The sequence below is a fragment of the Ochotona curzoniae genome, unplaced genomic scaffold, assembly GCF_017591425.1.
Source record: "Ochotona curzoniae isolate NIBS_2020 unplaced genomic scaffold, NIBS_Ocur_1.0 scaffold_4505, whole genome shotgun sequence".
Classification (NCBI taxonomy): Eukaryota; Metazoa; Chordata; class Mammalia; order Lagomorpha; family Ochotonidae; genus Ochotona; species Ochotona curzoniae.
Genome location: NW_024467118.1, coordinates 32,806,942 through 32,832,292, shown reverse-complemented (window position 1 = coordinate 32,832,292; position 25,351 = coordinate 32,806,942). Strand labels below are relative to the sequence as shown.

Genomic DNA, 25,351 nt, shown 5'->3' with positions numbered 1-25,351 from the left:
GTCAAAAGCTGCAGAGACATTGCTGTAACATTAAAAACTTAATTTTACAGACTTTAAAAAATACCACTGTGGGTCATTATTCTGGCCTACCACCAACTGAGAAAATAAGGACTTGGAGAAAACAAGAACAGCAAGTCTAATCTCCAAAGGATTTGTGAGGGAGGAGTTGTACAGATGGATGTAGGCTTGAGGTTTTCTAAAGTGACACTTCACAAATAATATAGGTGAGTTAAAAGCTAGTGGGATACTGCAAGGCAAGATTGTGGCGAAATCGCTTAAAATGAGGAATTAGTAATATTCTTGTTGAGTCTGAGGACAGTTTACTGTTTGAAGATGGTTATGACTAAGTTGCCAACATAGTAAATGCCACTGTTGAAAAGTGTTACCTGGGTTGTTGCCATGATGGTACATTTTCATGCATTGGATCTGATGATATACTTAATTTTGAATGTGGTCATTGCTAGATTTTTTTAGTACAGAGACTGAAATCTTTATCATACTTGTTTGATGCTTTTAATATAACCATTTTTGTTATGAAAATTTTCATTAGAATTCATGATTTCAAATGTAGCTAGCTTACTGTGAACTAGAATTCAGTAAAGCATGTTTTGGAGAGCATGATAAGAATTTCTTAAAGTCCATTGTTGCTTTGTTTTCCATTGGATATTTCTGAAGTGTTACTGTGGCTTACCTGCCTAAGAATTCATTCATGCTTACTATATTTTGACTTTTACAAATCTTATTTACTTATTTTCTAATTTTTAAAGTTTTTGTGAGACAGACAGCTGATTGCTCAATTGGTTCATTCCCCAGCCAAAGCCAGAAGCCTGGCAGTTCAGATCTCCTACATGGATAGCAGAGATCAAGTGCCCGGGCTATTATCTGTTGCTTTTCAAAGTGCACATTAGCAGGAAGCTATATTAGAACCAGAAAAGTCAGAATTTGCTTTAAAAAAAAAAATATATATATATATATAAATAAACTTATTTTATTCTTGATGATGTTTACATAGTTGAGAAGGATGTATGCCTATGTGGACCACTAATTAGGGTAGGAGGGGTCAAGGTATGGGGAAAAGTAGATGAAACAATTGCTTCCAGTTTTTTGTTTTGTTTTTTGTTTTTTTTTCTTTTCCTTATATCTGGGGAAGGGATAAAGGGAAGCGGGGAGGGCGCTGCCAGCAGCCGCACTGCATCAAGGATCCAGGATTTAAACCAGGTACTCCTGCAGGGGGTGTGAGCGTTATAAGTAGCGTCTTCACTGCTGCGGCTAGTTCTTGCTCCCATGTCTGACTGTATACAGTCAGGTGTCTGTATTTGTAGGCTTCACATTTATGGATTCAGGCAGTCACAGAGTGAGAATATTCAAGATGGGACCAGCATAGTGGTTTAACAGGCTAATTCTCTTTGTGCTGGTGCTGAAATCCCGTATAGTTGCTGGTTTGTGTCCCTGCTTCTCCACTTCCAAATCTAGCTCCTAGCTTATGGCCTGGGAGGCAGCAGAGAATGACTCAAATCTTTGGGCCCTGAACCCACGTGGGGGACCTGAAAGAAGCTCCTGGCTCCCAGCTTTAGCCCAGCTCTGGCCATTGCGGTTGTTTGAGAAGTGAATCAGCAGAGAGAAGAGCTTCTCTGTATCTTTCCTTCTGTCTCTGTAAAAGTCTGTTTCAAATAAAAATAAATCTTTTTTGGAAAGAAAATATTTGAGAAAAATGATTTTTATCTGCTGAATGCATGTAGGTTTTATTTTTCTTTGTCATTATTTCATAAACAATATCATATTTTCTATATAGCGTTCACATTGAATTAGATACTTTAAGTACCTAGGGATAGTTTACAGTATATTAGAGGATGTGTGTAGGTTTTCATGCAAATAAGTCATTTTATATAAAGGACTTGACTGTCCACAATTATTTTCTGCAGGGGTGAAGGGTCTTAGAACAAATTCCCTGCAGATAAGATGCCAGAGGATCCAGATTTCTTTAATATTGCAACTTGCATTTGTTCTCACTAATCTCTGAAATTCCAGTCTAAGCTTGTACTATGCTTAGGTAGTGCATTTTCACCAGATTTCATTTACTGCTCAGTGTAGTGTGTCCTGTTTGTACCACCTGTCAATGATACCAACGCCTTTTCTTTTGTAACCTTGTGATTTTAGATTTTGTTTCCAACAGAATTAGTAGGGTGCTACTAATTCTCCAGAATGTGTGTTGTCTTCCTTATTTCCAGCAATACAGTATTTTATTTGTATGAGGAAAAACTGCCAAGCTATTGATGCTGCTTTGAATAATGTGTGTGTGTGTGAATATAGATCTATTTATATAGATATATGCTTAAATATGTGTGAATATGAATACATATGTTTAAAACAGACTTACATTGTTTTTCCCAAAACTCCTCTGTAAAATTGAAAATCATTTTTATAGCAGTGTGTAAACTGCCAAATATGCTTTCTTGTTTTCCACTCTTTGTTAAAAATATGGGAAATAATCCAGGAGTACAGAGAGACAAATATAGCCATTGAATTCACTAATTTGTGCGATCTAAAAAAGCTGATCTTAGAGCAGTACAGAGTAAAATGGGGGATGGGGAATTGAGGCAAGTGTAGGAGAGCTTGGAGAGATCGGTCAGTGGGTACTAAATTAAGTGTTGTGGGAATTAAGTTCTGGTGTTCTCTTCCACAGTTGGGTGACTGATTAACCATATGCATTGCATTTTTTAAAATAACGTACATACGTGTACACGCACACACACACACACACACACACACACACACACACACACACACACTGAGAGCTGCCATTCACTGGCTTATTCCCCAAAATCTTACAAAGGCCAGGGTTGAGATGACATAAAGCCAGGGGACCCGGCGTGGTGGCCTAGCAGCTAAGGTCCTCACCTTGAACACACCAGGATCCCATATGGGCACCGATTCTAGTCCCGGCAGCTCCACTTCCCATCCAGCTCCCTGCTTGTGGCCTGGGAAAGCAGTGGAGGATGGCCCATTCCTTGGGACACTGCACCCGCGTGGGAGATCAGGAAGAAGTTCCTGGCTCATGGCTTCGGATTGTTGTAGCCCTGGCCATTGTAGTCAGTTGGGGAGTGAATCATCTGATGGAAGATCTTCCTCTCTGTATATCTGACTTTGCAATAAAAATAAATAAATCTTTTAAAGAAGTAAAGCCAGGAGCCAGGAACTCAGTCTGGGACTCACCTGGTGGGGGCAGGAAGCCAGTTAACTTGAACCATTTTCTGCTGCTTCAGAGTCCGCAGTAGCAGGAAACGAGTCAGAAACAGGAGCCACATACAGAAACTAGGCATGCTCTCTCCAGATACTCTTACAAGATTCAGTATCTTCATCAGGGCCTTATCTGCTGGGCTAAACGCCCCCACTCTGGAGAGAGATGTGAAAAGTTCTTATCACACACAATATACATAGATGTTTGAGGGTAAAATCCTTGATTCTGTCATTCCGTGATAGAAGCGCCATACTGAACCTTATAAATATAAACAATAATTATTTGTCAATTAAAACTTTTAATATAGGAAAGAGGAAGAATAGTTTTCCTGCTTCTAATTTAAATGAAGCAAAATAGGGTGTCCCTTTAATTTGATTTGTACTTTACTAGTTAGCATTATCTTTTTCCCCTTGTAACTATTGCTTGTGTTCCTTCTTCCATCAGTTGTCTATTAATGCTTAATTTGCTGGTCATGGAATTGGATTGGAGCAGTAATCCTTTTTATTGAAATAGCTCAGAAGTTTGTAAATGTTACCTCATTTTGATTTCTGTCCTCTCAACTGAGTAAATGTAGGAGACTGAAAAACCAAAATGCCATGTTCATACAGTACACCTGCCATTCACTTTCTGTTGGATGTGTTGCACTGAAGCAGCTTCCTATCTTTGTTTAAAGACCTTAGATTTGTTACATCTCATGGTGTCTTAAAATTTGTATTGACTGGGCCCGGCATGTTAGCCTAGTAGCTAAAGTCCTCACCTTCCATCACTGGGATCCCATATGGGCATCAGTTCATGTCTCGGCTTCTTCAATTCCCATCTAGCTCACTTCTTGAGGCCTAGAAAAGCAGTGGAGGGTGTTCAAAGCCTTGGAACCCTATACCCACATGGGAGACCTGGAGGAAGCTCCTGGCTCCTGGCTTCAGATCAACCCAGTTCAGCCATTATAGCCACCTGAGGGAGTGAACTAGCAGACAGAATATGTTTCTCTCTGTTTCTTCTTCTTCTCTATTAAAAAACTACCTTTCAAATGAAAATAATTTTAAAAAAATCCATATTCACATATAGCTAGAATTTGGTGTGTTTAAGCTTTCTGAAAGAAATGTGCAGTTTGAAATGAAAGTGCTAAGGAAGGTATTTACAGATAGCTTAAACATGCACAAATGTGAGCAAGAAAAAGCTGAGTGTTTAGACCAAAGTATCTGAGAAGCCCGATTCAGGCAAAGAGAAGCTGTAGGGTTTTCACCCAACATTTCTTCTAGCTTCAGTCTTCAAGTCTGAGAGCAATGCTGAGAATATAGAAAGCCGCCGATGGTCCGAACGTGTAGCCAGAAAGGCTGCTCTGTTGCCGAGATAATCTGCTTCCTTGCCGGAAAGAAACTTCCCCTCGGGAGTGCAAGCCAGCCTGCTCCAGTCAGTAGGGTTTTGTTTTATATCTTAGTAAGTAAAATCAGACATGTCATATTTCTGTCTCTTTATAAAATCTGCCTTTCCTGTGGAGGTTCACCTGTGGGAGCTTCTACCCATTACTGGCAATATACAAGCCATGCTTCAAAAAGTTCATTGGCAGTGGCCTTTAAAAGATATAGTTCCTTGATGTAAAAAAAAAATACAGAACTCAGCACATATGAAGGATCTTCAAAGGGTTCATTGAAATATATATTTTAAAAAACTGCATGGATCTCACGAGATTTTCACCAAAAGAAACCTTTCCTTTAATTCCATTTTCACACCCTTTCTGAAAGACCTGCACACTTAGTGTTGACTAGTGAGGCTGAACTTAGGAGTACATTGAGAAGCTTTCAGGAATCAGGAACTTTTTTTTTCCCATTTTTAGCTTTCATGATGCAGTTCCATAGGCTCTGGGATTTCCCCTTCCACCCTCCCTGTTCCTCCTCTCCTCCCCCCACTGTTTCCTTGGGAAGTATTTTTAAGGTAAATATCAGAAGGAGGAACCTAGAAAAGAAAGACAATCTGCGCAAGAGGACAGTGTTTCATACTTTATTTAAATCATGTCTTGCCAATAGATCACTTGATGTGTATAATTATTTTCCCCACCCTGCCTGGTCCTTTTGTAACTATTTTACATTTTTCATTTTTCTGGCTGAAATCATTTTTCTGAAGCAGCATCCTAATACAAGAGCCTGTATTTGAGCCCTGAAGGTTGCAGTGATTAAATGTAGAGCTGTGCCCAGATGCATGGCAAAACTACATTAAACTGCTGCTGCCTTCGGGCTATTTGACAGCTGTCTGCCTTGATGTGATATTAAAATCACTGTGAAGTGTCAGAATAGGAATACCAATTTGCAACCAAAACATGCTTCTGAAGCGTGAGAAATTTCAGACATAAAAAAAGCTATAGACCTCACTTTGGAAGGTTTTTGATGAGCAAACTGCAAATATTAGCACCTCTAAGCTTGAAATATTACCTGTTAAAATAGAAAAGTGAATATTTCGTGTATCATCTCTCTTCAAAGAAAGTTAGACTAGATGATTCAAATTGAGAAGCCTAAAAATAGCTAATTCCTGCTTAAATGGACATAGCATGTTTATGCAGTTAGAAATCTAACATAAATTTTGGGGCGTGGCACGATACCCTAGTGGTTAAAGTCCTCGCCTTGCATGTGCCGGGGTCTGGTTCTAATCCCACGGCCTCGCTTCCCATCCAGCTCCCTGCTTGTGGCCTGGGAAAGCAGTTGAGGATGACCCAAAGCCTTGGGACCCAGCGCCCACATGGGAGACCCGAAAGAGGCTCTGGGCTCTTGGCTTCAGGTTGGCTCAGCTCCAGCCATTGAAGCCTCTACTCGGGGAGTGAATCAGCGGACAGATCTTTCCTCTCTCTGTCCCCTCCTCCTCATTGTATATCTGGCTTTCCAATAAAATCTTTAAAAAAATCTCACATAAATTTTGAAGTTCTAGAATATTGTGATAAACTATTTATATATTCCAGGTTGTTTCATAGAGTAGCTTACACATACAGCAGCCTTTTCTATAGAATTACCTCCTCCCATCTTCAGTGAACAAGAGTTTATCACTGAAAGTGCCAGCTGCCTTTTCTGTTCCTTAATGAGGAAAATTTCCATCTGTTATAGTCTAGGCATGTCACTGCCAGAGACCATTAAAGCCAAGTTACATTCCTGCAGGGACAGATATGAATTTAAGGACATTTAGGAACTGTCAGCCTCACTGTTAGTCTCTGTTGCCAAACCCTCTCTGACTTGTGCTCTCTGTTCATCAGGCCCCTGCAGCCTGTGCTGTGTCAGCAGGCCTTGTGCTTGACTTAATGCTCTCCGATTAGCATCTTGAAATTATTCATACTATTTTAAACAAGAGGGTTCCTTTACTCATTTTGCTGTGAGTCCCATGAATTAGATAATAGCCTGCTGGTAATTCTATCATGCAGTCTGTTTAGGTTGATATCATAAGGGAACAATAAGAAAAGAAAAACAGGAACCCATGAGTCTATAATGGTGTGAAAAAAAATAGGAAAGAGAGAGGCCTTCTTTAAAATTAAGATCCACGAGTAAATGTATAACAATGACAGAAATAACTAATTACTGTTTGGCAACTATTGTGCTATATTGTTAAAAAAAACTTAGTTTATTTCTATTGAAAATTTAAAGATATATATATATATATATATTTGAAGGTCAGAATTAGAGTGAGAGAGTGAACCTTCATTTACTTGTTTACTCCCCAGATAGTGGTAACAGGCAGCTGCAAGCCAAGGAAAAGCCAGGAACTTCATCCAGGTGTCCCATGAGGGTGTCGGGGGGCCCTAACACCTGAGCCATCTTCTGTTTTTCCCGGTCCCTCTGTAGAATCTAGATTGGGAGTGGAGCATCTGGGACTTGAAACATCGCTGCTATCACAAGTGGCAGCTTTTGACTTTACAATAACCCCCTCTATTGAAATTTTTCTGTCAAAAAAACTAGTTTGTTAAAAACATTTGTGGAGTCCACCTTCCCATGTTGATGAAATGGACAGGAAAGGGTGAGAAGTGCACACAGGGCATCTGGAGTGCTGGGACATTGGTCACATTGAGCAAGTAAGTTATTTGACTTACCTAATCTGTAAATGTCCTAAAGTTAGTGAATCCCAGTTTTCTCGTTTTCTGAAGAGATTTAGAAACTCTGAAAGTGAAAGGTTGAAAAGGACACTAAGGTGTCATGTTAGTATTGGAATTATCAATTTAAACTTGTGATTTTTAAACTCATTTAGAAATAGTTTAGATATATGTATTTGCAACTACTTATGTACAAATGTATATTTCTGTTTACTGTTAGGTTCTTGACTTCTCAATATGAGGTAGAAGTCAAACAACGTTTTCAGCAAGGAAGGAAGTCAAAAAATAATAGGAATATGTCAAAAGGTTCTAGAACCAGCCTGGATTCATGCCTGCTGACTATATGTGATATAAGCTCCAATGATCAGATTACAGCTCATTGAAAAGAACAGAAACATGTGAGTCTATACTGATAGAAATAGGGAAGGAGTGAAATGTCTTCCTTAAGCTTTAAAGTCACCTAGTAAATGTAGAAACAATGAAAGAAATGGATAATCACTGTTTGGCAGCCATTATTACATGGAAGATAATACAGGCAAGAATCAGAACTGGTACAAGACTGTTTTGGAAGTTTGATGAAGTGCAGGATATTGGCATAACAGTGGTATTTTTCCTAATGAAACATTGCATAAGTATAAAATGATAATCACTATGTAGATATCTAGCAGACACAGACTTGACCAGGGCATTCCCCATGGTGGAGCATTTCAACATAGCATGGCTTCCCATCTGATGCACTGGAAAGAGCTGAGCATCATTTCTACACACTGCTGCTAAGAATTCATGGCCTGAATCTGATCAAGAGTCATCTACTTAATGAAAGTCAAGTACTATTCTTGAAGACTTCCAAAGGCTGAGTTATTGACACGTTGAAAGATAGTAAGACATGACAACTAAAACAGATATTATTAGGACATCTGCAGTGGATGGGGTATGGTTTGCATAGGATCTGTTGAGCTTTTTGCTAAGTTTTTAGTTGCTATGGGTCAGCCTGATGGCATGTTCCTACTGAATCTTACAGGAAGAGTTATGTCTGGTTTTCTGAGAAACCACCAAACTGCATTCCAGAGAGGCTGTTCCATTTTGCATTCCCACTAGCAGGGAATGATAGTTCTCTTGCTCCACATTCTTGTTTGCATTGAGTGTTATCAGTGTTTCATATTTTGGTCATTCTAATAGGTATATGAAATGTCATTGTAGGTTGCATTTGTATTGTGGTCATATGGTGTGGTGCATCTCTATATGTTTATTTGCTATCTGCATATCTTCTTTGATATGGTGTCTGGTGAGGCCTGCCTCAGTTTTTTAACCAGATTATTTTCTTATTGTTGAAGTTTTAGAACTTTTTAAAAAAGATTTATTTATTTGAAAGGTAAAATGAAGTAGGAGAGTTGGAGATTTTCCATCTGTTGATTCACTCCCTCAGTGATCACACTGACTGGGATTGATCGGTTGACCAGAAGTCAGAAATTCTATCCTGGGGCCCAAACTGTTCTGGGACTCTGAGTGGCAGGGGCCCAAGCGCTTCCCAGGCTCAAAGCAGAGCAGAAAGATGGGATGCAGGCCTCACAAGTGTCAGCTTAATGCACTGTACTGCAACAGCACCAGCTCTGAATTTCAGCAATCTTTGGCTATTGTGAACAATAGTGCGTTATCAGAAGTGTCTTTTACATATATTTTCTCCTGTCTGTGGCTTATCTTATTCTCTTGATGTTGTCATTTATAGAGATGTTTTTACTTTCAATGAAGTCTAATTTTTTTCTTTGATGACTATTTGGTTCTGTATCTGAAACACGTCATTACCATATGCAGTCATTGAGGTTTTATTCTAGTGTAGAAACTATCTCTTAGATTTTGGTTTTACAGTTTTATGCTGATCGACTTTGCAAAAGGGGAAAGTCTGTGTCTGGACCATGGGTTTTGTTTTTGGTTTTGAGGTGTTTTTTGTATGTTAATGTCCAGGTTTTTATAGACACATATATTGTTGCACATGTTGAGAACGCTGTCTTTACTGTATTGCTTTTGCTCTTTTTGTCAGGACTCAGTTGAAAATATTTATGGGGATCTATTTCTGAGCTTTCTGTTCTGTTGATCTGTTTTGTACTTTCACAAGTACCACATTGTCTTGATTATGTAGCTTTATTGTAAATGTTACACTCGTGTACAAATGTTCTTGCCCTTTAATATTCTAATACCTATTCTGGGTCTTTTGGCTCTCAGGATAAACCTTAGCATCAGTTTGATACTCACAGAGGGACTTGCCAGGATTTTTATTGGAATTGTATTGAATCTATAGATCAAATTGGAAAGAACTTACATCCTGACAGAATTTCGCTTTCCTATCCATGAATATGGAATATTTCTCCATTTATTTAGTTCTTTGACTTATCAGTTTATAGTTTTCTTCATCTTGATTCCATATTTTATTAGATTTATACCAAAATATTTTCTTTTTAGGACTGCTAATGTAAACTACATATATTTCCAATTTCAAGCTCTACTTGCCCACTGCTGGCATTCAGGAAAATGATTGACTTTGGTGTATTTTTATATCCTGCAACCTTGTTGTAACTGCTTATTAGTTCTGGGAGCTTTCTTTGAAAATTTTCTACACAGACACATTCATGTCCTTTGCAAAAAGACCATTTTTTTCCTTTCTTGTTAATTAATATGCTTTCCCTTGTCTTATTGCATTGGCTGCCACTCCCAGTGTGATGTTTAAAAAGAATGTTTAAAGGATGTCCTTGCCTTATTCCTGATTTTAGCAGAACATTTGAGTTTTATGGATATTCTTCACCAAGTAGAAGAAGTTTGCCTGTGTACCTGGGAGTTTTTGCTGAACAGTTGTTGAATCACGTCAAAGGCTTCTGCATTCATGAATCTTGAAGCTACACTGCTGTCCAGCTGGCTAACCTTTCCCCGACCTATTACTTCTTTACCTCTGTTCATGTACACTCTGATTCTTTCCATTTCCTTTTTTAGTGGGTGTTCCTTAGAATTAACTCCTTTAGTTGCTAAGTAAGCCACAAACATCCAGTTTAATGTGCGTATAGAAACTAAATCCACCTGTCTTTGTTCATGTGGGCTCAATTTCTGTAACAACTCATTTGTAGAAATGGGCATCATGGTCGCGTCCACAGCTCAATGAAATGCTCAGGCATTGATAAATATTCATAATTTTCTACGAGTTAGTCTTCATTAAGTTCTGTGGGTTAGTCTGTCTCTGCGTTATGACCAACTCAAGGCCTTCAACTCCCATTTCCTGCAAAGTGGCTTAGTAATGATGTTGGTGACACAGAGGTTCTGCCCCTGCCTGTTTGTTGAAGTAGGTTCTTCCCCACATTGGATTTTTTATACGTAGATCTCAGATGCTAATTTTGAAAGTTGTCACAGAACTCACTCTGGAGAATAGTGATTATCCAGTATCTTTACCCTGATCAGCTAGTTCCAAAAACTTCAGGAGTTGCCATTCTGAGGTCAACTGAGGGTCTGCCTAACCTAGTTCTCATTTGCTATTAGCAAACCTTTGCAAAGTGAGGCATTCTATTAGGTCAAATTAGAATTCTTTTAGCTCCATACTACCTCAGCTTTTTGTGACTAAATTGTAATTAAATCTGTCTAGATCCATTTTTAGTCCATTCATGGTTTATGCTTTTGCTGTGTATCAGATTAATGAGTTCCTATTTAGTACCCAACTAAATTTGTCATCTTTCAGAGAATACTGTTTAGAAATTCTACAGCATTTTAAAAATTTTGCAGGCCAATGAAAAGAGAAACTATAAAATAGAATATGAATTAATAAAAAAAAATACATTTCTTCTTGGGTAGAAAATTACATATGGATGTGGTCAGGAGTGCTGCAGGTTTAGGACTGCAGGGCTATCTACCTTGTGTTCCTAGGTGCTGGAGGACTGTGACATGTCTCAGAACAGTGTGCTAGATAGACTTCTTTGAGGCACACATTACAGTGCTTTGGCTGTGAGTTTAGTGTTAATGAATTAAGTGTGTGTTAAGTAGGTGTCTTGAGTAGAAGCATGCATAAAATAAAATTGTATGTTGACCGATTTTTAGGAATGTTTGAAAGGTTCACAGGGGTTAATTTATAACTCCATATATTTCTTTGGGGTGATGCTTCAGTAATTATTAATTCAGTATTTATAGGGCCATTATAGAAAACAACTTAACATTAGTACCGGGAGTTGAGTATATAATAGTTCAGAATGAAAAGGGATATTCAGAAGACTTTACTTTTGGTGTATACAATGTGAAATGGTAAATACTTTTCAAATAGTGATATATTCCTTGCTAAAGAAAAAAAGACCTTTTTACTCTGATAGTTTATATTCAGTTTCATCTGTTTACTAACGTTGTAATTCTAAAGGTAGAATTGTATTTTACTAAAAATTACAAATGACTATATATGATAAATTAACAAGTATTAGTCTTACACAATCGTGATATTCTTAGATTTTTAATATCTTTGTGACAACTCTGCTGGCTTGCAGAGCCTGATAGACTTACCATGTACAGCTCTGAATGCTAATCAGCTGACTTTTGGTACTTTGGGTGAGGAATGTCTTACCAGACTCATGGATGAATTAGCTAATTGCATTTTATCATGTAAAGAGATATATGAAAAGAGAAAGAAAAGACAAGTTGATTGAAAATCAAAATGAGAAGAAAAGATAATTGGCATATTCTTCAGTTTTCTTCTGATCACACATTAGACAAAAGTTGCATTGGAAACTCATCTGAATAAGGAGCAGACGTGCTGAGCATGTTCTTCAGGTTCTGTTTTAACTGTTGTATATGTAGATGCTGATTTTTGTCTGTAGCAAGATGTGGGGTACTAACATGGCGTTTTTAACTTCAGCATTGATTGAAGTCTCTTTGATGCACTTTCTCCTGTATTAATGTGAGGAGATAAATTTTATCTCTTGTTTAGGTAAGCAGTTACTCTTCTAATGCAGGATCATTTCTAATTTAGATTTTTGGAAATGAGAGAGGGAAATGTGTTATTTGAAACCAGTTGTTGGCTAAGCCAGAGTTCAGAGTGAGCTCTTTTGTTATCTTCATTCAGCAACTGTATAGGAAAGCATTTGTAAACCGTTAAGCAGTGCAGTAATAGGAATAGTTCTTTCTCCTTGTTAAACAAACACCTTTTTTCAAAAAAAATTTTTTTTATTTCTAGTTTTATCTAGTGCAGATGTTTCTCCTGCCAAAAGTTCTTACTAATGATTATTGGACCTTTGAGTTCTTACTTTGTGCTTTATAATCTTAGAAAGTGACTTCCATCAGGTGTCTGAAAGAAAACTTCAAGAGTTTGATGAGTGTCATAATTTCATAGGTGGGAAAACAGAGGCATTGTTTCCTGGCAAATTCCAGCGTCTGCTTTCCTAGTGTGCTTCATGGGTGGTTTTTTCTTTCTTTTTTTCCTTTTATAAATATCCCTGCTTTACTGCTGCTGAGAATGATTTTATTTTGCAACAGCTAATGTATTTTCTCTTTCAGAGATATTCCCATGCCCTTGGTCAGCTCAGGAGTGGAGCATGGCAATTTGAGAGAGCTAGCATTTGCAAGAATGAAAGACCTTGGAATACAGGTAAGAGAAAATATGGCTGTCAGACCGTTAATGTTCAGAATGAAAATAATCTGAAACACAGAAGTCTATGGTACTGCTGCACTTATGGACTGATCTCACGAGTCAAAGGGAAAAGCTTCCATCTTGTGGGGGCATTCTTCTCTGTAACATATTGAAGGTGAAGCCAGTGGTAGCAAGAGCTGTATTCTATCCCTGTATCTCCTACTGCCCTCTACCCAAGGTGGTAAGTCTTTCAAAGTTTTAAAACCTATGTTTTATTTGTTGTGTTTGCAAAGCAGAGATACAGTGCAGGGTAAGGGTGGAAGAAAAGATAGAGCTCTCAGTTACTGGTTCACTGCCCAGGTGCCTACAACAGACCAGGACTGGGCCTGGTCAAAGCAGGAGGTAGTCTAGGTGGTGACAGGGACCCAACTATTTGAATAATGACTTGCTATCTCCCAGAATATTCATTAGCAAGAAGCTAGAATGAAGAGCTGGGTCTGATATTCCAGTGTGGCTGCAAGTATCCCAAGTGACAGCTTAATCACTATGCCAAACACCCACTGCTTTCTTTCAATTTAATGATTGGTTTTTCTACATACTCATATTGCCTACTATGTACTCAACCCCTCTTTAAAAAAATTTTTTTTTCTTTTGAGGTATTGGATATTCGATTCTTGATTAGCAGGTTATAAAACAAAGGTGTGATTCTTCAAAGAAAATTACTTATTTGAAGATCCAAGGGTTGTGTTATGAAAAACAAATTGTCAAATAATGCTGTTTGCTAACAGTATCCCACCCCATGTCTTTTCAAATCACTTATTTGTTCACAAATATTTACTGAACCACTCCTCTGTGCTGGCTCTGGAAGTATGGAGAGCTCAGGAATCTGAAATCTGATGGTCTCTGTAGGTAATTATTAAGTCATATAGGGTTTGAAATTCAATGCCTGGAAACTTCTTAACACTTTTAAGGGAGTGAGTCAGGAAAGGTACATGGGACAGAGCATTGATTCCTAGCGCTGCCTTCAGAGATTGGGATTCGCGAAGTTGGAATGTTGTCACAATATTTGATTTTATCCAGCACTAATATGCATGTTTCTCATGCACAGTTTACACTTAGACCAGACTTTGAAAAACATTGTTGTGAAGATTGCATATTGTGTTTGTGGACCTGCCTAAGACATCTCATTCAAAATTTTATCATGGGGAAAATCAGTTTGAAGAATGTTCAAAGGTTGTTTTCTGAACATTACTGGTTTATGCTACCCTCACCTCCAAATTAAAAGAAAAAAGCAGTGATGAAAAGTTTCAGTTCTAGAAAAACAGCAAATACATTTGTAGTCATTGACAGCAGCAACAAACAAGGTTTTGTGCCTGTAGTGCCTTGCAGTCTCCATTAGTCCTGCTATCCATTCCCTCTTAGCTCTGAGAATACCTGTGTTGAGGTCATTGCTAGACCTTGGCTATGGTGATAATCTCATTTCCCATCCATCATCATTAAAAACATTGCTAGTCCATTTTAAAGGAAAACTGGGATTCAGTCTAAGTGGAACCTCAATGATAGCCAAGACATCTAGTTCCCATAGTCAGTATCTTTATCATAAGGTAACCACACATCAGTTTTTGCTCTTAAAGGCACGCCAGAAAGAGAAAGGACCCAACTGGCAAGGTTCCACTGAGAGTATATAACTATAATGTGCTCATATGTAAGCTGCTCGTCAGAGCTGCTGCAGTAACTACAGCATTTGCGGTCAATAGAATAATAATGAAAGATATGTGATCTTTGTTTGCTCCGCAATTTTTGTTTGCTGTAGAACATGGAATTTATATCAGTAAAATACTTTCTTGAGTGTAGTTCCTGGGACTTGGAAATAATCTTAGTTCTTATAATGATAGGATCTTCTTATTAATTTGTTTTTTTAAAGGCATTGTAAATTGTGTTCATACTTAATATATATTTATTTTTTTTAGTCATGCTGCAGACGGGTTGAACCGTGCTTAATTTTGAGCCCGGAATTTGGTGAAGAGGTTTAAATAACAGTTGAATTTGTTACCAGCCTTATGTTTGATTCTTCTCTACCCCATTCTTTTTGGCAGTGTCGAGATGTGAGAACCAGAGAAGTTGGAATACAAGAAATTCATCACAAAGTACGGCCATACCAGGTGAGTTTTTATATTTTCTGGAGAACTTGGTGCTGAGCTTGGTTAAGTTTGCCAATCCTGATTTAACTCTAAGTAGAAAGTATTGAAGATTAGATATAAATTCCAAGGCAGGAAAGCCAAATATGAGGGTGACTGAATGATAGAAGAGTCAGGTTGGTAAAACCAAATCTGAACATCTTCCTGGATCAGCACTGTCCAACAGAACTCTTCAGTGTTGGAAATGTCCAGTCATTCAAGCCATCCACCAAGGTAGACACTAGTAGCTCGTTATTGTTGCCACTTGAAATGTGGCTGGTACAAATACTGTCTTGGCAACTTGGGTTTTATTTTAATTAATTCAGCTATAAATTGCCAGATGCAACTAAGTGGCTACCTACAGAGAAAACATGATGTGTGATAGGCTTATCTTTTTGTATGCATCTGAAAAACTATTGCCTGTTGGTGAAAATCACATGAAAAGATTGACTTTTACCATTCAGGGTTCCTCAAAAATTGGGTATAATGTCCTAAAGCATTCAGTGTGTGTCACAAATTAACTCTCTTGTATCCATCTGTAATGTCCAGCTGTGTGCCAGATGTTGTATGAGCTTTAACTGATGTGGAGCCGATTTCAGATGCTGAATGATCATCTCTGCATCTGTTCTTAGCATAAAATATTCACTTGTCATTTTTCACACAAAGGACCTTGTGAAAGAAAAAGACCCAACACTTCATAATTTTGCCAAATTCTTAGTATTTTCATTATTTAGTTATTTAGCAAACAGAAAGTTAGTGTGAGATGTAAGTATTGGTTTGAACTTTTTACCTCATTGAATATATTCTGTCCTGTTACAGGATGTGTTTGAGAGTAACTGTGTAGAAATATGCAAGTTTCTCAGTATACTGAGAAACTATATACTGTTGCATATTTATAAGTATGCAAAATGCAAGGGCCATTTGTTAAATGAAATGAAGAATCAGAAGGTTTTAGGTTGCCACCATAAATGCTTTCCCCCAAAAGTTGACTCTCCAGAGATTGAATTTTCTTTTCATATTTTTATCTCCTAACTAAGCATGTATTGTAAGAGCCCTATATGATGTCACACTTGCTTAAAATCCCATCAAAGGGTAAGTGGCCAGAGTCACATTTGTTTTTTGAAAAGATATTAATAGGGGAAATAAGGCTAGAAAATGAACCATTGAGCACCTGACAGTTTAAGAGCAAAACTCTCAAGAGCTATGTATGATTTGTAATCTTGTCTCAGATTGTTCCTCAAGTCAAAGGTTTAAATATGTAGAAGCATTTACAGAACTGAATAGCTATAAGAGAACCTAAAGGATAATGATGTTCAAGTATTTGTAGAATTGTAATGCTTTTCCTTTTATAAGAGTCTGAACTATTATGTACTTTTATTTAATCTTGATGCTATTTGAGAGTAGACAAGTAAAAAGAAATAATCAGTGCTCATTCTTTTTTCTTGTAACTGTTAGCATATATACAATTACAGAAATCAACTTAGTTTTGTAATTTTGAAAAACATTTTGTTCTGGCTTTTTATTAAATAGGTTGAGTTGGTAAGAAGAGATTATGTTGCAAATGGTGGCTGGGAAACATTTTTATCATACGAAGACCCAGATCAAGACATTTTGATTGGCCTGCTACGTTTACGAAAATGTTCTGAGGAAACCTTCCGTTTTGAATTGGGTGGAGGAGTTTCCATAGTCCGAGAGCTACATGTATATGGAAGTGTAGTCCCTGTGAGCAGCCGAGATCCTACTAAGTTTCAACATCAGGTACCTTCCATTTCTATCTGGCTCAGAATTAAGAAATTACCAAAAGTAGGAACAGAGAAAATGAATGGGATGAGGAAGGGATGAGGGGGTCAGATGGGCAGGCAAGGGGGAAAAGGAGGCAAAACACAAGGGAACCGTGTCTCTGCACTGCACAGTTCACAATGGGGACCAAAAAAGGAGGAGGGAGACAGATTCAGTCAGATGAAACATACCCAATTGAACCATACAAAATTAATGTTTCAAAGTCAAAACTGAGGCTGGCATTACGGTACAGTCAGTAAAGTCACCTATAGTGACAGCATTCCATATAGGTGCCACTTCATGTCCTGGCAGCTGCACTTCTGCCAGGGAAAATGAGCGGAAAATGGTTCGAGTATTTGGGCATCTGCCACCCGTATGGTAGACCTGGAAGAAGTCTTTGGCTCCAGCTGAAGCCTGGCCCAACTCTGGCTGTTGGGACCATGTGAGCAGTAAACCAGTGGATGAAAGATCATTCTCTGTCTTTCCCTCTTTCCCTCTGTAACTCCAGCTGTGTATATATATTTTATATCTATAATTTCAAAAATCTTGTGTTCTTATTTGTTTTTAACAACCACCTTACACAAGTTTTTGTGTATATAGATGAAAAAGAAGGAATTGTAGGGACAGACGATTGGTGCAGCAGTGAGGTTGCCACTTGGAATAGCCACATCTCTTGTGTGAGTTCCTGGTTCAAATCCCAGCTTTTCCAGTTCCCACCCAGCTTTCTGCTGATGCAAGCTGTGGGAGGCAGCAGATGTTGGCTCAAATATTTGGATCCCCACCACTCATGTGAGAGATCTCGATAGAGTTCCAAGCTCCTGGCTTTTGCAGGTATTTGAGGGGTGAAATTAGTAAATGGAAGATTTTTGTCACTCTGCCTTTCAAATAAAGTGAAAATAAATAAATTTTAAAAGAGGAATTATATAAATTGAACCAAATGGACAGAATGAGCCTGCTGTGGATCCATTTGTAATATTAATTATAATGGGCAGTTATTCATTTTCATGGAAATTTTGGTTATCATTTGATTTTACCAATTCCCCAAATGTTCAGTTTTCTTCTAATTTTGATGCCCTTATATGGTCTTATTTAATTGATTATCTAGTTAGAACTGATAATACAAGGAGCTCATGTTCTCAACTAGTTTGTTTAAATTCAGAAGCCTTAAAACCTATTCTATAACTTGCCTTAGAATAGAGCTGTTTATTTCAGTCCCATGTTAATGTTATAAATTAAGCCAGGCTGTAAATAACCATTTTATTCTCCTACACTTTCACTGGCACATATCCTGCAGGAAGTATAGTGGAGAAGTAAGAAGCGATTCCGGCCCAGTGTTAAACTCCACCTTGACCTACCTGAGCTTCATATAATTGATGCACTAAGAGAATTCAACTCCCCTTACTGAAGTCACACCCTTCATTTTTTGTCCCATTTTAAAGGCTTTTGATAATGTCTGGAGTCTAAGAACGTGAACTTCTGATACCTCCAATCATCCAGTCACTCAGAAAATACCTACCAAGCAATCGCATGGCCTAAGAACCAAAGCAGTAATCTGATATAGTTTTCCATTTCCAAATTGTGTATGCTGTGGGTACTTAATAAATCCTCCCAGACTTAGTCACTCTGGATTGAATGTGCTGTTTCTGCCAGTGCTGCTGCCTGCTCTAAAGGGCATCTCCTGTCTAGCAGCCCCCAGCACACACCCCCTGTGTCACTTCTTGCTGTAACCCTTGGTTCATACTGTTTCCCTTTCTATGTGAAAAGGAACATACAAGGAGAAAATACATGCGTATAAACATACATGGTGATCTGTTCTTGCTGCTGCTACTGCTGCTGTTTTTAATTTTTTTTTAAATTTTTTTTATTATTTTTTTTACTTCTGCTATCTCTTGTGCTCTAACAGCCATGAAAAGGAACTGGATATAGGATCATCCCCAATTGGTAGATAAGCAAGTTGAAGTACAAACTATGATAATATATTTTTAATAGTTCACATGACCATTTTAGGATGAAGCCATCACAAAAATTCCAGGATTTTCCAACTATAGTATACTTTATAAATTCTAAATCAGTCAGGCCGTGTGGACTAGCCTGGCAGGTTTCAGCAGAGGAGATATCAAAGAAAAACAGATCCAAGCCTCTTTGAAGAGATAAGTAGCCAGAGTTGGCACTGATCTTGAACTCCAACTTTCAAATGAGTAGATCTGTAGCAAAAAGTAATAATTGCTCTAGCAGTTTATATGCATGGGCCAACTTGTTGACTCAAATGAGAAGGTCACATCCCCCAAAAGCCTAAAATTAATAACACATTTTACAATTTCAGGAAAAAATTTTTTTTCTGAAAACTACCAATGGTGGAGACAGGATGGGCCTCAGAATTGATAACTTAGAAATCTTACCTTTTCCCCAAACCCTTTTAGAGCAAGAGGAATGCCTCTAATAAAGGACTTATGGCTGCAGATTTCAATCCCTGAGACATCACCTAGAGCTTATCCAAAAAGAGACAAAAGCAGAGAGTATTACCGCTTGCTGTGACTGGGTTATGTCATTCATGAAATACCTTTTGATGGAAGGTTATACCTTTTTTACCAGTCTGCTACTGTGTACTTTTGGTATAATTGGATGATTTTTCTTTACTCCTACAAATGGGTTTTTGTCCTTATTTTAGCAAATTTAGCAATTACTAAATTATAACCTTCTTGTCTCATGAGTCCTTCTTAATGGACTGCCATCCAGTCTTGATCCACCAACCTCTTTTGTGTCTCCTTACAGGGATTTGGCATGCTGCTGATGGAGGAAGCAGAAAGAATAGCTCGAGAAGAACATGGATCTGGGAAAATCGCTGTTATATCAGGTAACTGGGGAAGGCTGAAGTTCATGATTCATTCACATTTTCAAGTTGGTAACATGGTAGAAACTAACTCACCACTCTCTTACACCTGCCTAGGAATATTATGTTCAGAATTGTGCCAAGCTGATTGGTGAGGGACTTGTGCTCAAACGTAAATAAAATTCATGAGAACAGTTGGGTGAACAAGAGCTTTCAGAGTTGTGCTGTGTTTCTGAGAGTGCCAGGAATGATAATCCATATCCTTTCTTCTTCACTGCCTGTCACATTGGCCTTCATGGTTAAGTCTCCTGTGCTTTGTGCCCAGTAACTTTGAGATAGTGGAACTTTATGATAGTGATCCAAGGAAAATAAAAACCAGTTATCGTTGATTATCACCATTGCTGTTCATTAGTATTATTGCTGTGTGAGGCAGACTTCTTGATCCTTAAATATTGTTCCTAGTGACTTTGTTCTTGGAGAGGAGCTTTCTCCTGTTTAGGAGGGGAGGGGCAGAAAAGGTTTTTCTCAGTCCTCTTAGCGTCACCGGCTAGGTCTGACAGTGAAACTGGGCAAATCAGATCAAGAAGGAGAAAAGCAATAGATATTTACTGGATACAAATTTGACAGAACATGGTAACCTCTGTAAAGAAATGAAGGCTGAAAGAAGCAAGTTGAACCGAATATTTTAAATCTGTGTTTGATGAAGTGTGGAAAGTTGTGGAAAACTAGAATACATTAAAGAAGTATGAGGTAAGGGTAATAATACATAGAGAGACATTTAGGAGATTCTGTTCATCCAGATTCCTCTTGCATGTGTCCTCCAGGTATAGGGAGGCCACCTCTCACTGAGGATCTTACAATTTGTTTCAGAGGATAAGGGCCCGGAAAGAATCCTTCCTGCTACCTCTCGGATTGCTTTAGGTTATAATATTTTCTGGTCCAAGGTACAGTATTTAGGGAGAGTGAGTGTAGTTCCTTAACCCTGTCTTTATAACAAGCTTCCCACTCCTTGTCTAGGACCTCAGAGAATTGGAGAAGTAGCCATGAAAAGGAAATTCTGTCATGAATGCAATGGGAAATGCTGTGTACTCCCTTCCTTTCCTGTTCTTCAGTATGAGATCTTTATAGAAAGTGCTCTGTCTACTAGGAACCAATATGATAAAAGGCAAGATCAACATTTAGGTTATTTTTCCTCTAGCATTTGCTTCTTTTGTCATTAGACTGCCACATTCCTAAAGCTGAGAAATATTCTTTTCTGACAACATAAGTAGAAATGTAGTTAAAAAAAATACAAACTGTTCCTTATCAATAAATTAGTCTCTATTCTCAGGCTTCAGGTTTATAATTAGAAAAACACAGTGATGTGGGCTTACTTAAGCATTTTGTGTAATTGTGAATTTTGACATTCAGACAGATGAATAGAGCATATAACACGTCTAACTACTTAGTTTTTCTCCATTATCTTTAGTTTCATAAAGAAGAGTTAACTATATGATGCTCATGTGATTAGTACTGACATCTGTTATGAAAATATTTGTCTTACAACTATTTAATTGGCAATTGACCAGAGGTATCAGGAAAGTGCCATACTGACTTACATTGATAACACCTTTTGCGGTCCCTTATGTGAGAGCCCTCTTGGTGTTTTCTGGAAAGTACCTCTCAAACTTTAATATGCTGACAGATTACCTGGAAATCTTATTAAAATGTCTGGATCAGTCTGGATCATTGGGGTCTTATGGGGCTTGGGAGTCCATAAGACTCACCAATTCCCAGATGAAACCTGTTACTGATTGAGGCCACACTGTGAGTAGCAAGGTTTTCGTGTGCTTTTCCAAATATCATCTTCTCTTCCTCATCATTAAAGTGATGACTATTCTCTGGCCCTGGCTGTGCTGCATTCCCAATGTCAGATACACAATCACGTGATTTTTTGGTGTCTATGGGTACCTAATAAATTTTAAAATTTGGGAGCATCCATATTCCATTGGTGCTAGACATTGTCTCATTTGGCTTAATGATATCTATCTCTTTTTAGAACTCTTACTTGCAGAGAGGGCTTTTAACTTGCCTGAGGTCCTATCTAGTCACTCCTAAGAGCCTTGCTTTGTACTCTTTATGAGCAGGGTGTCTTTCTAAATGGAAATCAGCATCTGTCCTCTTTCCAGCTTTTTATCATAATCTAAATAAGAGCTCAATTTCAGATCATCTGCATGTAGAATTTCTAAAATAACCAGAGACTTCCTCAAAGTAATATGTAAAAGCCTTTCTGCTTGTCTGCAGATACAGCAGGTCACTAGATTTTTGAAAAGGTTTCTTTTGGCCAGCAGTTTCCATGGGAACAGTCCTAGAATGCTGACCTGGAACTAGAATGACTTCTTCAAGAGGAAGAACATGTTAAGAGTTACCAGTCCTGGCCCTCCAACCTGGGAGCCCCACTGCCCCCACAGGGGAGCCAGCACAGACCTCGACTTGTTCTTTGACTTGAGCTCTGATCACCCTTCTTTGCTCTGTGAATGATGCATGTTACTTCTGTAATTAAGTAATTTGTTGTGGTTATATTTAAGTTTCCAAATCAAACACTTGAGTTGTCTGTTACCCAACACTGCATGGAGGGAGGGCAGTTGCAAATTATTTATAGCATGATTTTAATGTGGTTTTTTTCCCCTTATATGTTCATTAATTTTTTTTCTGACTTATGTGTGCATATGTTATGTGTGTGTGCTTGTGCTTTGTTTTTTGTTTGTTTGTTTTGTTTTTTGTGAAGAGTCAGAGGTACTGGATCTCTGTAAACTGATCCTTAAAATAAGAATTCCTTTACAATAATGTTGGGGTTTGTGGGAGCTGCATTTTCATTTAGAGTATTTCACTCGATATGATATCTAAGAGGCTCTGATGTAGAGGGCAAGGCTGGTGCCAGGATTCCATTCCCGCCCTCCTAAGCAGCTCTCCTTGTGCTCTACAAAGATTTTATTTGATCTCATGGGACTTTATATCCATATTAAAAACAACTGGAGTAGGTTATCCTAAACAACACTGTCCGGAATTCTTCCCCTTCAAATCTTACCTTCTTTACTTCTCAACATGGATTATGTTTTACTGGTTATAATTTAACTAGATTATTTTCTAACAACATATACAAAGCTTTAATTATAGCAGTAAAATTGATTTTGATCTCGCTGTAGATTGGGTGTTTGATCATGAAAATAATGATGATAAATCTTCTCATAGTTAATCCTATCCAGGATTTGTAGATGGACATTGGTCATACTTGTGATACCTTGTGATCCAAATGCCCTGCGTTCTTTTTGACCTTCTCCTGATTTTGTAACTCCATAATTCTTCTGGGTCTCTAGGTTTGTGTATGAGTCATACTCAGGGGTATGTGACAGTGCTGGCCTAGATATTTTGTCCTTGCATAACTAGTAGCTTGAGTAAGGGAGAGACAGAACCATTTATCATTTTGGTTACTCTGACAATAAAAGTAATGGATTTTTGTAGAACTTCTTTCAAAAATTGCAATCAATTCATTAAAATTCCTTTCACCTCCCTAATAGAAAACAGTTTTTTTTTCTGTTACTTGGGTATACAATTTTTTGGTTCTGCTTCTAGACAATATTGTTAACTAAATAGATTTAAATCTCTACTCAGAAAGGTTATTCTTTTTCCCTATTAAAAAATAAAATTTTTTCATCTGTAACCTCAATGCATTTTTATAGCAATATATATTTTATAGTTGATTATCTTTTTCAGAATCATTGCTTACCTTTATAGCTACATGAGAAAATTGGAAGCCTTCCTCATTTGTCAAAATTAAGCTAGAATTTTATTAGGCTTATTCGTTTTTTTGAAGTATATATGCATTTCTTAGTAAATTGGGTTTTCAACGTTAAGTATCAATTATAGGCTTGAAAATTAGAGCAAAAGTGAAATGTTTAGCTTTACTAACATCAAAATCACCCCGTGTGTTGATTGAGAAGATAAACAGAAGAATGAGATAAAGCCTTAACTTCCAAAAATGTCCATATTGGGTTAGGCTAGCAACTCCATTTTCACCTCAGGATTAATCATTTAAAATAAGAAAATTGTTTCTTTTACAGACAAAAAAAATAGGTAAATTAGTGTTGTAAGAACAACCAGTATATTAAATGATATGTGGGCAGGAAATAACAGTTCATTGCTACTGAATGTATAAGTAATTAGTCCCTATTAAGTCCAAGTGTTTTAACCTTAACCAACTCACTCCTACGTCTTCTGTCATTATCATCTATTTAACACAAATAGGTTTTATTTACATTGATGTTTACCTACTTTGATGTTATCTTTTAAAATACTAAGATACTTTTTCTCTTCCCTGTCTTATGGTGTGAAATGCAAGGAATTATACTATAGATGCTAGCCATAACATGTGAAATGCCATCACTAATAATCACCATGGAAACGAGATTTCTGATGTCACACTGCCGGTACCATTTCCAAAAGGGCAAATATCTGTTGATAGCCACTATTTAAGAAGCCATTTAACACCTCCAACAGAATGATTTCTCTCTTGGCCATTTTGGTTAGGGATCAGATTTAATCATGTTACTGTTTCAGTTTGCTAAGCTAATTACTATGCAGTAAGATGAACAGCTATTCCCTGAGCTCCCCCTACTGCCTTCGTCATAAGCAGTATTCTATTTGTGTTCTTTCAAGTAGAAAATTAATATGGCCATTGGCCAAGAATTGTCCAAGGTTGATAGATCACACAATGATGGTGAGAAATGAGGAAAATGATGACAGAAACCATTGAAGTCAGAGGCTGACAGCCATTTTCTTTAAATCTGTTAAGAAGCCAAAGAAGGAAGAGAAGAAGTATTTAAATATAGGATGATTAAACGAGTCATTGTGGGGATGAGATCATTCTTAATCGTGATACTCAGTTCTGTGACCCTGTAGCTGTGTCTTCAGTTCCCAGTAATCAAAAACCTAATGTGCCTGGGCCTTTTCAAATCCAGTGTGACTTCCTAGGAATGAAATCAGTGGTGGTATACCTCAAAACCACTGATTAATGAAATCACATGTTTGCAGAAAATAGCAGTTGTTTTGTTTCCTTGAACTACAGATGACTGAAACTTAATTCCAAAACCCCAGGAACTCTGCCTGCATCCAGACTGTACTACATCTTCCTTGGGTTCAGGTGAAGGTTGTTTTATTCTTTGTATTAATCTAGTTGAAAAGAGGAGTGCCTCCAAAACCTTTTATTATGGTTTAGCTGTTTGCTAACGGACACAGGAAGGCTGCCAAATGCAAACCAGCTTGTGCCAGATGTGAGTGGGTTAATATAGGACTTCTCATAAAGGACGGGGAAAGATTATTTGCTCTTTAGTACTCTCTCCTTCAAGCCTTTATAGCATTTGTGTATATTTTATAAAGACTTATCTATTTATTTGAAAGGGTTATACAGAGAGAGAGAGAGACCCATTGGTTTACTCCCCAGATGGCCACAACATCCAGTACTTAGCCAAGCTGGAGACAGAAGCTTCAACTGAGTTTCCCACGTGGATGACAAGAACCTAAGCACTTGGGCCATCTGCTGCCTTCCCAGGCTATAGCAGGGAGCTGAATCAGAAGTGAGACTTGAACTGGCTTAGCACTCATGTAGAAAGTATCACAGGCTGTGGTTTTACTCACTATACCA

At 37.8% G+C, this 25,351-nt stretch overlaps 1 protein-coding gene across 3 annotated transcripts in view; it reads left to right on the top strand.

The window, feature by feature from the left end:
• Nucleotides 1-25,351, top strand: part of ELP3 (elongator acetyltransferase complex subunit 3) — a 98,106-nt gene that overhangs the window by 47,983 nt on the left and 24,772 nt on the right. For 2 of the 3 annotated variants that reach the window (XM_040966453.1, XM_040966454.1), the window contains 4 exons: nucleotides 12,813-12,903; nucleotides 14,982-15,047; nucleotides 16,593-16,820; nucleotides 19,614-19,695. In XM_040966453.1, the coding sequence (XP_040822387.1) occupies nucleotides 12,813-12,903; nucleotides 14,982-15,047; nucleotides 16,593-16,820; nucleotides 19,614-19,695 (467 nt within the window). Of the gene's footprint in view, nucleotides 1-12,812; nucleotides 12,904-14,981; nucleotides 15,048-16,592; nucleotides 16,821-19,613; nucleotides 21,258-25,351 lie in introns of those variants that run through there. The other variant, XM_040966452.1, reaches the window with a different exon arrangement.